This window comes from Chelonia mydas, chromosome 3 (assembly GCF_015237465.2).
Source record: "Chelonia mydas isolate rCheMyd1 chromosome 3, rCheMyd1.pri.v2, whole genome shotgun sequence".
NCBI classification, from domain to species: Eukaryota; Metazoa; Chordata; order Testudines; family Cheloniidae; genus Chelonia; species Chelonia mydas.
The window spans coordinates 112,503,043-112,516,274 of NC_057851.1; the positions used below are offsets into that span (position 1 = coordinate 112,503,043).

At 41.1% G+C, this 13,232-nt stretch overlaps 1 protein-coding gene across 3 annotated transcripts in view; it reads right to left on the reverse strand.

Annotated features, from left to right (window-relative positions):
- Positions 1–13,232, reverse strand: part of RGS17 (regulator of G protein signaling 17) — an 80,715-nt gene that overhangs the window by 34,174 nt on the left and 33,309 nt on the right. For all 3 annotated transcript variants that reach the window (XM_043543174.1, XM_043543173.1, XM_037895014.2), the window contains exon 2: positions 507–650. In XM_043543174.1, the coding sequence (XP_043399109.1) occupies positions 507–625 (119 nt within the window). In that variant the 5' untranslated portion in view covers positions 626–650. The remainder of the gene's footprint in view (positions 1–506; positions 651–13,232) is intronic.

Genomic DNA, 13,232 nt, shown 5'->3' on the forward strand with positions numbered 1-13,232 from the left:
TGTTCTCAGACTAGAGAATTTAGTTAACAATTTATTAATTGAACAACTAAATTGCTGCAGCTCTATATAGTTCTCATTTCTGCCCATTTACCGCCCAATGAATGCAAAGACAAAGTGTTCTGAAACATTTGTTATAGTTTAGAGGGAACAATTTAAATACTAAAAAATGCAAACTGAAACAAGAGTGTCTTAAATGTAAAATTAAGACATTTTCAAGATCATCTGCCCATCTGAGTTTTACACCTGCTACTTCCTCATTTTATGATAGTAACTTTGGAGAGGGGGCAAAATTAAAGTCGTATTTTCAATGCCCACTCCCTCATCTGTAACACAAGCGGTCCAGAAAGAGCAGAGAACTATTTAATAAAATTCTTGTGTCGAAAAATAAAGTCTGACTTTCAGCAGTGCGACTCTCAGAGAATTCCATACATTCCCAGCAACTGGCAGTTTTCACTCTCTTTGTTTACCTGTGTTGGATATGATACCAAGTACACTACGGGACATACCATGAGCAGCTGCAACAACAGCACCAACAAAAGCAACATGTGTTGTTGGGCCTTTGGTTTCCAGGTGCTTGAGACACGGCAGATGTTCCTTCATTTTGTGACTGCTGCCTTTTTCTCATTTCAGCTACTTCAGTACCCAAGCGGCTACAAGAACACAGACATAAGAGATTTATAGAATTACTACAGACAAACATAAAGTACAATCACATTTTCTACATTAATTGTATTAAGTCTCTCAAAAACTTTTGGCAATGAAGACAAAAACCCATCATCTGTGCTGCCTAAGTAGTAATTTTACAATACAAACATTTTGCTAAAACACTATATTCCAGTGACATGCTTATGCTACAGTACTTTAGGGTTGCGCCTGTTCTTGTCACTTTGAGTAAAATAAGAGGCTGCTTGTTAGCCTTACAATCACTAGCACACACCTCACCAATTGTATAGCACTTTGTTAGCCCTTAAAATATCAACAACGATATGACTATTCAACTTTTTTTTGTTTTTTCCATCTCTCTAAAATTATTGCAAGATGGTAATTCACTTAAAACATGAGCCTGGCTTTGATCTTTGTTATTCCAGTGTAAGCTAGAATTAAACTGCCCTGAAGTCTGAACTGGAACATTACAACTAATGCGCTGCGTCAGTCAGGGCCAATACCTATTATTTACCATTAATTAGTCCAGATTAGCATTACCGTGGGTTTGGCTACTGGAATTATCTGTGCATCCAAGGAAAAGTAAACATTTCAAAATCTTTCCCAGTGTTAGGCTTTTTGGCTAGGCAAGTTTTTCCTTCCCTCATCACCAGTACTTCCCAGATTTTCTTAAACCAAGCTATTTTTTCCTTCCAGTGGTTTGTACTTATTCCAGATGGAATTAATATTCCATGTATTAGCTGAACTTTTCAAATGAGGAGAATAAGAGTAAAGGGATTTTAGATTTTATTAAGGGATTTTTTTCCACTGGTGCACACAATATGACTCAGTTTGCATACACCAAAACAGCAGCAGTGAAAGTTAAATCTTAAATGGCTTCTTTCTAAAATCACTGAAGTATTTTCAGCACTACATTTCATAACAGTAGCTAAGGGAGTCTGTAGTTATACAGCCACACATTCCCACCTGTCATGTGACAGGGGTATTAATTACATCGAGTCAGGTTGAGAGACTGGGACTTGGAACCATTTCAGTTTTTTGCCAGAATCGATGTGCTTACAGACTCTTGTACCTTTCTTAAGTGAGTTACTCACAAGCTCCATCCCCTCTCCCAATCCCCCCCCCCCAACCCCACAATTGTCTACACCAGCTGTTTAAACCAGAGGTCTGGGGCTCCCTGAGGGGGCTACAAGCAGATGTCAGGGGGTCTGCCAAGCAGGACTGGCAGTAGACTCACTGGGACCCAGGGCAGAAAGCCGAAGCCCTTCCGCGCAGGGCTTAAGTCCAGGACTCTAAGTCCACCAACTGCAGCTGAAGCCGAAGCCTGAGCAGTTTCGCTTAGCTTCACGGGGGGCCCCCATGGCATGGGGTCACAGGCAATTGCCCTGCTTCCTACCCCCTAACTCCGGCCCTGGCTTTTATACGCAGAAAAACAGTTATTGAGGCACAGGTGGGCTGTGGAGTTTTTCTTGCATGTTTGGGGGGCTCAGAAAGAAAAAGGTTGAGAACCCCTGGCCTACACTATTATTTAATACAAGTGATTTGGACTAATACAAGGCTTGTGTTTTGCAGGGGGCCGAGAGCATGGTAGATTGACCACACTTGTGTCTTTATAGTCCAATATAATGTGCAGGGATCTTGGTGGCACAGAGGGTTAGGGCACTATTTGCCCTCTGCAACCCCATCAAGTTCATTTTTGGTCACAGTTGATACAAGTTTGGAGCCTCAACCTCATTTTACAGTATGTTTATCTGAAAATACAAAACATTGCTTTAATTTGAAGTGATTGGCTGTCTGCTCTATCGACGCTCAAGACTAGAATAGCAGAGGGTGTTGTTCCCACTGACTGAGGTGCATTTACAGAGCTTACACAGCACCTGGCTCAAGTCAATGCTATCAGTCCTACACTTCTGTGAGCATGACATTCAGTTCCTATAAGGGAAAGTCTACAAGCAGTCAGCAAATCCCAAGGGTGGTGGTGCAAGCCAGACATTCATTTACTGAGCACAGTGGTGCGGGGGTGAGCAGGAGTCAAGCTTTTCGTCTTTGCTTGCTTTGGCTGTTAACTACTGTATTTGCAAATATCAGACCTGATCCTATTGTCTTCTCTGACAAAACTCCCATTGATTCATTAAGTGTTTAGGCTGTAGGAGAGGGATTATCAAACTCATTCTTTGGATATATTCAGTGATTGAGCTATGGAATGTAAACAGTGACTTAGTCATATGATGGGGATGCCTTTTGTCTGATCCAGGTTATGAAAATGAAGTTTAGAATTCTAAACTCAGATCAATCTAGTGATATGATGGTTTGACTGGAACCAAATGTAAGGGAATGACAATGGAGATCCAAAATTATGCGACCTGATTTTGAACAGAGATTCTGTGATAGTGATGCAAAGCTGGAATTACAAATTTTGAGTTTGCATTTTAGCTTTTGAAAGGTCTCACTCTTCCTGAGATCCCAGAGTGAAATTAGCTCTGTGCTGGGCATGAACACTGTGGAAATAAGGGGCAAAAGTCCATCTCCCCAATAGAAGCAGCATCTCTTCTGAGCACTACAAAGGACATTAGATAGACTCTCCTGTACCAGGCAGCACACCGTGGGCCCAATTCCCTTCTCACTGTTTTACATCTGGATATTTCCATTTGCTTCAATTTTATGACTTCCAATTTGTGAGATCAGAATCTGGCTCCATTTTACACAAGAGGTTCAGTTCACTTTCTAGGGGTTATCTAGGTACTCTGGCCCTCATCACCATAGCATCTGAGCATCTCATAATAATCAATGGATTTTATCCTCACAGTGCCCCTGTTAGGCAGGAAAGAACTATCCCCATCTTACAGATGCAAAAGTGTGGTACAGGGTAGATTAAGTAACTGAGTAACATGTACATAAATTTTTAAAGCAGCAAAGCAAGAGAAATGTATGTATCCTTTGTGTGCAGTGAGACCCATATTCGTTTAAGATGAAATGAACAAACCCTGTAAAACTTAGTGCAGTCAACTCCATACAACTGACAATGAGCCTGACTCCAAGTCTCCTACGGACATATTTAAGACATAATTACCAAAAACTTCACTGTAATTAGCACAGAAATCCTCTAGCACACAGAGCAATATCTTGGGAAGAGACCTCAAAATGAAGGGAATATATTAAATAACATTTGCTTCATTACACACCTTACAACTGAGAAAGCATAATGGATATTGACTGAGGAGTTCAAACCCCAAATGGTTCATCCTAGAGGATGAAGAGAAGATCCTTCACAACCCCTTTCACATTCCTGTCCCCCACCATCTCACATGGGGCTTTCACTTAAGTTCTTAAATCTCTTCCCCAGAAATCCCCAAGATACAGCATTCTTCACTCTCCTGCCTTTTGGACATTGCACCAGACCCAGGCCACATCAACTCAGTTGCTCTCTTGGCTCCTCTCCTCCGACACATCAAGATCAAGCTTCTTGTCCGTGCTTCAAAGCCACACAGAACAGCCCCTCCTCGTATCTGAGCTGTTTTTTTTTATATTGTCTCGTCCCCCATCAACTGTTTTGATACCCCATTTACCTGCAACTCCTATAAGTGTCCCTGCACTTTCTTCCACACTTCCCCTTACATTGGAAAGTCCTTCCTGATTTGCAAACTTCCCCCCCTTCCCCAACCCTCACACCTCATTTAAGTCTGTCCCCCATCACCCCACTGCTGCAACATTTACAAGAAGTTAACCAAGACATCCATTTAGTCAAATAAAATCCACCCTCTTTATTCCATCATGCAGTGAAATAGTCCTTGTTTGAGGCAGTGTTTGAGGGAGGTTTAGGTTGGACAGAGGAAAAACTTCCTAACTGTCATGGTGGTTAAGCACTGGAAAAAATTGCCTAGGGATGCTGTGGAATCTCTATCATTGGAGGTTTTTAAGAGCAGGTTGGACAAACACCTGTCAGGAATGGTCTAGATAATACTTAGTCCTGCCATGAGTGTAGGGGACTGGACTAGATGACCTCTCGAAGTCCCTTCCAGTCCTATGATTCTATAATTTTAGTGATGTTACCCCAACCTTCCCTACCCCATTGTGTCTTGATTCTCTCTCATTATTGTCTAATTTACCAGAGTTCCTAAGGGCATAGATCACGGATGGAACCCCTGCTCCAGCCCCTTTACGCCTCATAAAAGGTCTAGAGAAGTATAAAGGGGCCCTGAGAGCCCTGGAGCCAGCTTGGGAAGGATTTCCCCTAACTCAGGTACTGCAGAAAACAGCTGTACAGCTGCCTCCCAAGGACCACCTTACAACTCTGGAACATGAGGCATGTAGTGGGCAGGAGGGTCATTCTGGAGCAGGGCACCAGCAAACTACACTGCAGAGATTCTGGGCTGTGCAGTGGGCCCCTTGGGCAGTCCCAGGGAGTTTGCCATAACTTAGATATTTCTGGTGGTCATGGGGTATCTACACTATATTGGGGGCCTCTTCAGCCCTTGGAGCAGCCCAGGATAAGGAGGGCACAAAGATATTTTAAAGTCACCTATCCCCATTCTGCCCTGGGCTGAGAATTCTGTGCTGTAGCTCTCAGAAGTGCAGCAGACACTCTCCCCTCCAATGTCTATTTTGGAGAGGCCCTTACGACATGTGGAGGAGCTGACAACCAAGTCACTTTTCTGTGGAATAGGCAGTGAATGATCCTTCTTTTGTGGTAAATTATGAGCAAAACATTGCAGCTTTCAGGATAGGATTGCCACAGAGTCAGTCTAAGTAACATGCCTTTTTCAAGATGCTGAGGGGGAAAAAAAGAATGAGACAGGTAGCAAATTAGGGATGTTCAAAGGATGTTGAGGGTGCTCAGATCTTTGCAGAGTCACATCCTTAGCCCTTAAAAATATTTTCTTTGAATGACCTGGCACACCAGCTCTTCTCCACTGCTCTGCTTCCTTTAACTTTACCAATAAAGGATCAAATCCTCAGCTGATTAAGTTAACACAGCTCCACTGACTTCAGAGCAATGCCAGTTAGTACCAGCCAAGGATGTGGTTCTATACATTTCTTATAGCCACACTTCAGATTATTATTCTGGCCTATTTCATATTCTCTAGATACCACTCTTGCTAATCTGTGTGTATTTCATAACATGAGGGATATTGTAGTTCTCCCAAAAACCAAGCATTAAGATGCATATAAAGATAAAAAGTGTGCATAGTTACGACACCCAGCCAACATTAATGCCCTACCCTATAGTGACGGCATGCAATACCCATTCAATGAATGAGGCATTTTAGGGTTTGTGGTCTCAGAATAAAGTCAAGCCTTAAAGAAAAAACATTTATATTTTCCACATGTCCACTTCCCTCTTCATGACATCACCACAGGGCAGAATTATTTTATAATGCTTCATTTGGAGATAATTACAAAATTCCAATAGTATTTTGTTACTGATATGTATTCAACTTTAACTCTATTACAACGGTTTGCCTGGGATTTTTTTTTAAAGAGACATACAAATGATGACTAACTACTCAAAACACCCAACAGAGAACGCCAGCATGCAATATTTCTATTTATTTGCTATCTAGCATCAGTCTTAAAATAGTGTTTTATTTAAAGGTGGACCCACTGGTGTATCAGAGCAGTGCAAACCTGCCAGAGTGCACCAGCCTGTTAAGCTGGTTTACAGCAGCTTGCGCTGCTCTTGTGATGCAAAGCAGAACAGATCTGGCCCTTCCTTTACAATGTAGTCATGTTTTTAGGGGGCTGTGTTAGTGAGACCAGTGCTAAGTGAAGGCAGGCAGGAAGAATACAGTCCTAGTGTCTGTCCCTGCACTCCTGCCTCCTTTCCACTAGCAGTGCTGCCTCAATGCACAGTGGAGCCAAGGCCGCATGCCATGGGGAACCTTTCAAGCACTGATGCCCAAGCTAGCATGCAGCTACAGAATTTTTAAAGAGCAGTGACAGTTGGCTCAAGTAATCTACCATCGAGAACTCTAGACTTGTGTCCAGTCTCCCTCACACCAACTCATTACAACCAATAGACTTTGCAAGTTAGTTGTAGAGGAAGCGTTGTTGGTTGAATTACCTTCTATGTCACAATGGCCCCACTTGAGTTATCTCAGCCTAGAAGTTAGAAGCAATTAACTTAGCTTAACTGCCACTTAGTTTCTTAAAATATCAATTATGCATAAGATTTAAATGCATTGTAATTATATAGAAAGTGTTTACATTATGCCCTAGTTAAGATCATTTGGGAAGAAGAGACTGACAGATGCCAAGTTTCTTAAAGGACCTCTTTAAATTGCAACTCAAACTGATTAACACATTTACTTGTAAGTTCTCCAGAAATTCATTCCACACTCCATAAGTTCTGTACATTTGAGGATACACTATTTTGTACTAACCCCCTCACTCACAAACCAAGAGGTTGAATCCCTGCTTTAAGTGCAAAATTAACTGCTTGAGCTATGGAGTTACAAGCGGCAACTACATAATATACAGTGTTAATGTAACGTACCTGTCAGCGTGTTAACATAGAACAGGAGAGGTCAGTCCAGAGGATGTGTATGTGATAGCTCTTGAGCTAGAGAGACAGGCTTTCTAGCTAAGTCCTGGAGACTAATGTTTTATACTTTGAAGGCCTCTCAGTGTTTGCAAAGATGACAGCCATCATATTATGAAGCCATGCTTTTCTTTAGTTTTCAGCGGGGTCATGTAAATACCTCATCCTGCCTCAAATACTTGTACTCCCCCAAATTACCTCTTCTCCATTATGAATGACAGGTCTAAGCCTCCTCTGGGTCCATCCCTTTTACAGTTCTATGTTGTAAAATACTTGCTTGTCTCTGAGAGCAGACTACTGCTCCGCCGACTAACTTTTCTTCTGAAGGTGGAGCTCTCAAGTAGCTTCATAATAAGTCTTATTGCCTCCCCATGATGATAAGTTTTGACTGCAGCTGCTCTTGCTGCACCTAACCCTTGCCCAAATGAACTCCAAGACATATGAGTTTTCCACACATAGAACATCTTTCTTATGTCAGACCCTTCTATTCTGGATATGTTTGGCCCTTCATCCTGGCTTTTTAAAAACTGGTTGGAACATGGTCATACAACAATCTGAGGTCACACAGAAACTCCCTGGCAGTAATTCATTTCAGCGTTAGATATTCTCAAAAGCAGAGTAGTTTTGCTTTCATGCATCACATTGCATCAGTTTTCACTGGCAGCCATACCGTTTCTAGAGCCGGCTCCTACATCAGTCTAGAATGCCTGATCTTTGGCCCCTACTTTAAATTGGTCCTAGCCTGCTCTGGTACACAAGCCCTGCAAACTCTTGCATTTAAAAGTCTACTCTTCATACATTTTTGTCTGTTTCCTCTGTTATAGGAGCAAGCATTTTTCAATCTGTGAATCACTGAATATAATAAGTGGAATTGTAGGGAGAGGAAGAATTGCTCTCAGAGAGTTATCATTTGGTCACATCCTAAACAAGTCAATCTTTTGAAAAAACAAAAACAAAGCTGTTTCCCTAAATGCTAGCCACATGAAGTAGGCATATGCAGCCTCTTTTCAGAACAGGACCCCTTGTGTCCAGGAGCGAAGACAAAGCCTCCTAGGATATTAAGAAATTACATAGAAGCTGTTCAAATATTTAATATTTTATTGGACTATCTGGGAATGCTAACTCAGCCCTACCAAAACCAGCTTGTGTAATTTGTTTGGACACTGCAGAGACCTTGCTCCGTGTACAACAATCTCTTTTTATGAATCTGCCAGACAGCCTTCATGGTTGAGAAGGCTGACTGACATGTCTTGTTATCATTTTATAGTGAACTGAGTATCCTTACGACGCCCCACTTAAGTCTCTACATTACAGTGCAGCTATGGATTAATGCTTCTAAATCAGACAATATTACCCAGCTACTAAAGATTAAGCCTGACAGTAATGACTTATTTAAAAGTTTGAGATGGGTACATGCACAGTTTTTTGCTTCAGTGTTTAAAAGGAAGCTTAAAACATTAAACAAGCCGTGCTAAAATTATGAGAAGCACTCTGCAGCCTTCAGGAGCATTTTATAAGTGCAGGATGTAAAACTCACCTGGAAGCCTTCCATATTTCCGAAGCATATTTTATATTTGTATGTGTGGCACAGCATCGGAGATTCCCATTTGGTGCTTCACTTATCTATCCTGTTTCTCTGGCTAGTATGAGTGCAGCTGACTTTGCCAAGTGAAGCCGTTGGTTGCAACTGGTGAAAAAGTTATTCTCCCTCCAGAGAGGGCTTGCAGATCCTGACATAAACATCTTTGGTCAAGTGTATAATGTACTCCACTGAGAGTTTACTCATGGGAGCCTTGAATGACACAGAAAGCAAGTAGCTTTACTGAAGCCACCACTGTTGTAGCTCCTGCATAAGCATTAGATTCTCAGTGCACTAAAAAAGCCAGATCTCATTTCACAGTTCTACTTATTTTACTGCTTTGTGACCTGCATAGATCCTGTACAATTTAATCAGAAATTTTACAATTAGAATAAGTAGGTCAGTCAAAGAATTTTGACTAGAGTAAGGAAAGCAAGATATTTGTTCAAGATAATTTTTTTTAAAAACACTGATGCACAATCTCTGCAGCATAGAGAGCCATTTTGGTAAGCTACCAGAAGTAACAGCAAATTTGTGTAGATATAGAATTTTAATCAGATAACTACACACATCTTTCATTTAGAGAGATTTAAGTACACTATACAACAGTAAACAGACTGCAAAATCAAAGCATGCTTTGGGAAGGAATATCAATGGGACAACAAACTCTCAAACCAATTGAGGGGGCCATACTTTTTATACAATGAGAGTTAAAGTCTCAGGTGCTAGGCATTTGATTTGTTCAGAGTAACATTAGAAGATGTCAATCCACAATATAAGCACTTCTAGAGACGGTTCAATGAACAGCGTCCCACAAATTTTCCTCCAGGGCAGATTGGAAGAGGCCCTGGGGGCTTTTCGCCTTCCTCTGTAGCATAGGGCACGGGTCACTTGCTGGAGGATTCTCTGCACCTTGAAGTCTTTAAACCATGATCTGAGGACTTCAATAGCTCAGACATAGGTGAGAGGTTTATCAAAGGAGTGGGTGGGTGAGATTCTGTGGCCTGCGTTGTGCAGGGGGTCAGACTAGATGATCATAATGGTCCCTTCTGACCTTAATATCTATGAATCTATGAAAAAAAAAGATTTTGTCTCTAGTTATGGATCGTAGTTATCAGAGTTCTCAGCTCTAATGTAAGTATTTATTTCCTCTTCTGTTTCTTGGTTTCAGGCAAAAAACAAAACAAAAAACAAAACAAAAACAGTATCTATGGTCTCATTCTATCTGGAGTCACAGTATTGAAACACTTATCAGCTGTTCCAGTGTTTCCGGCATTATTTCTGGCAACAGCATCTCACTCACTTCTCATCCCCTCAAATGAGGTAGTAAACAAGCTTTACTCTTATTTTTCATCTTTATCCCTAATGGTCAGCTTTGTATGCAGACTCAGTTCTTGCTTCTATAATTATTGAAGGGATTTGTCTGGAAACCCAGTATTCGTTGTGGTCTGAGTTCTTCCATGCTCTGCTTCTAGTCGCTGCTTTGTTTACCTGTTAATTATGCTTCCTGGCCATGGGTCTTGCTACACTGATCGCTGCCACCATGTTTCATGTGCTGCATGATGGATAACATGGAAGGACTCCATCCTTCTAAAACTAAATTGGCTCTTTATTAAGAGAATTATTTAAAGTGGCATTGCAACTGTAGCTAGCATTCAAACCATGTGCATGCAGACCGACTAACTAATGCCTCCCTCATACTCTTCGCTCCTGCAACCTGTACACCTCCTAAACTCCATGCAGGTTGCTACAGACTATGGGCACAGACAAGGGTTATACAATCAGAGACATTGATGAAAGGTCAGACATCGGAGTTAGTCAGAACCATGACAGCAGCACAGGCTTGAGGTGAGTTCTCTTCTCCCCTCACTTTCCCTGTTAAGGAGCAAACACCAAGCCTCAAAGAAAGCAAAGGCATAGAAATCAAATAGTGACATCATCAAGAAAATGAAAGGGCAGCAGACATCAAAGGATGAGGATAAAGAAGATATCCTTAGATCTAGCTAGAGAAGGTAATGACTCACCTTTGTCAGGGAATTAACAATGGACAAGGCACAGACAGCAAGTGGGGCTGGTTGATAATTTGGAAGTTTCTGGGTTTGTTATGCTACAATCCCAGCCCCACCTTCCCAAATAAACACTTTCTAAAAAAAAAAAAAAAAAAAAAAAAAAAAAAAGGTTTGTTTTGGTCAAAAGTGTGGCTGGAGAAAACAACCAGCTTTCATGACAAGTCAAAGCACAGCAAGTAAACCTCATGCTCCTGGCCTATGGAGGCAAAGGATGATGAATAAATACTGTTTAGAAAGGTAGAGTTGAAAACCATGGAAAGTCACTAAGTATTTAAAGCATACCCAGACCTTCTTCAGAAATGCTCAGCTGGGTGAGAAAAAGGAAGAGCAGAAAGTATGAATACAGGGGAAAGCCAACACTGGCAGAATTGGAGAGGTAAATTTTCACATGGGTATAAATTAGGAAGAAGTCAGTTTGCCTCCTTCTCCTGATTTCTCTTCAATTCTTTCAATATGGGCGCTGCTTTAAGAACACTCTTCATTTATTAGTCAAATATTGGGGAAGGGGTTGCAAATATTTGGCTTACTCCTACAGGAATTTGCTGGAGACTTAGGGTAAAGTTTTTTCAAAAGTGCTTAGATGACTTTTGAAAATCTAGGAGTTTAAGTGTTACAAACCCTGGGTGAGGTCCCTGGTAAACACTTACCAGGTTGCACTACTGGATCCAACCTTCATGTCCCACATACTATTGGCTTGTTGGGGCCAGGCAGAGTTTAGGTACTATTTCTTTGGCCCTGGGCACCTAGACTCTCACTCCAGGTGCAGATTCTGTGTCTGACACTGCTCTTGGTTCTGGGGACCCTGTGGTCCACTTTTGTAGGCCCTGAAACCAGAGCTGGATTTCCCAAGCCTCCCTGGTCACTACTACACATTCCCAGAGTTCCACCAAATCTGTGGATTTATTGTTTCCCTCTTCAGGGATTATGACAGTGAAAACAAGTAACACAGGCTCGACAAGGAATTTCTAAACACAAAGCGATGTAGCAGCACAAGAGATCTACAGATCTATGGGAAAAACAAAACTTGCATGCAAATCCCTGCCCCTCTTTCCTCACCACTCCAAATGCCCTTTGGGGTTTGGTCAGTGTCTGTTCAGGGAGTCCTGGATTCCTCTTCTTCTCAGCCTTGTTTGCTTCTGGTCCTGGCCTGCTCCCCTGGCTTGAGTAAGTTCTTTTTATGAAGTTGCAATTCCCTTTGTCAGATCACCTTGGTGAATTCAAGTCCCTGGCCAGGTAATCTGTTGCTTGGATCCCTTTCTTCCTGGTGAGCTGGTAAATTCCTAGGCATTGTCCTGCTAATGCAAGATTATTTAATTGTTGATGGTCCTTAACTGTCCTGTTTAGGGGCAGACACCCATGTGCCACTCCCTCTGCCCTTAACATGAAGGATGATGCAAGGATACAGGCATAATCAAACTAGATTTCATAAATTAACATGGCCAGATTGAGATTTAGTGAGAGATTTTGGCACTGGAAAAAATCAGAGGGACATGGAGACTAGGAATAGCAATTTTCAAAAGGGCCTAAAACTAGTCATAAAATGAAAGAAGAAGAAGAAGAAAAAAACCCATAGTAGCTGTCATTATACCCTGCCCCACACCATTTTTCATCACATTTTTGCAAAAAATTTGAGATTTCCAACCAGAACTAAATGAAAAATTCTTAGCTGGCAGATCAAGTATTTACTCATTTCTTTGCTTCTCACCAATAACTAAGACCAAAACATATCTTCCCAGAGAAAGCAATAGATGTCTTACTATGGAAAGCTTTGAAAATGGTCATATTTGATAACTTCCCAAGTATTTAGGGTTACTCATACAGCATTTTGTTTGCATTTTAAAAGACATATTCAGGTAGAAAATCAAATCTCTTCTTTTAGGGAACACATTTTTTAAAAAAATACAGAATAAGCACAATTATCCATATGAGAGAATGATATTCATGGAGCCACGTTTGTCCCTACTTCCTTTTAAGGCACCATATTCAACACACAGTTTGTTGCACAGGTAGAATTGAGGGCAGGATTTGGTAGTGATGTTTTTGAAAAAGGTGAGAAATTTGATATCTAGACAGTGAAAATATCTAAGGCAGGAATATTTTGAAGACCATTTATAAGAGAATTATAAACAGACATTTTTATGTAACATCTCACTTTCGATGAAGTTTAACAGAGAGAACTTGAAGCTACTTTTCAGTGATACCAGTTTTGATATATCAGAATCCATTTCTATATATTGTACCAGTATTAAATAGTTTAATGTTCAGAGGCAAAGAAGGAAGAACATGCTCTCAAACTTGAAACATAGTCTTTCAAAATCCTTTGGGTACATTTAAATTTGAGTGTGACAATGTTTGCTTAGTCAGATCTGTATGTTTCCCAGTT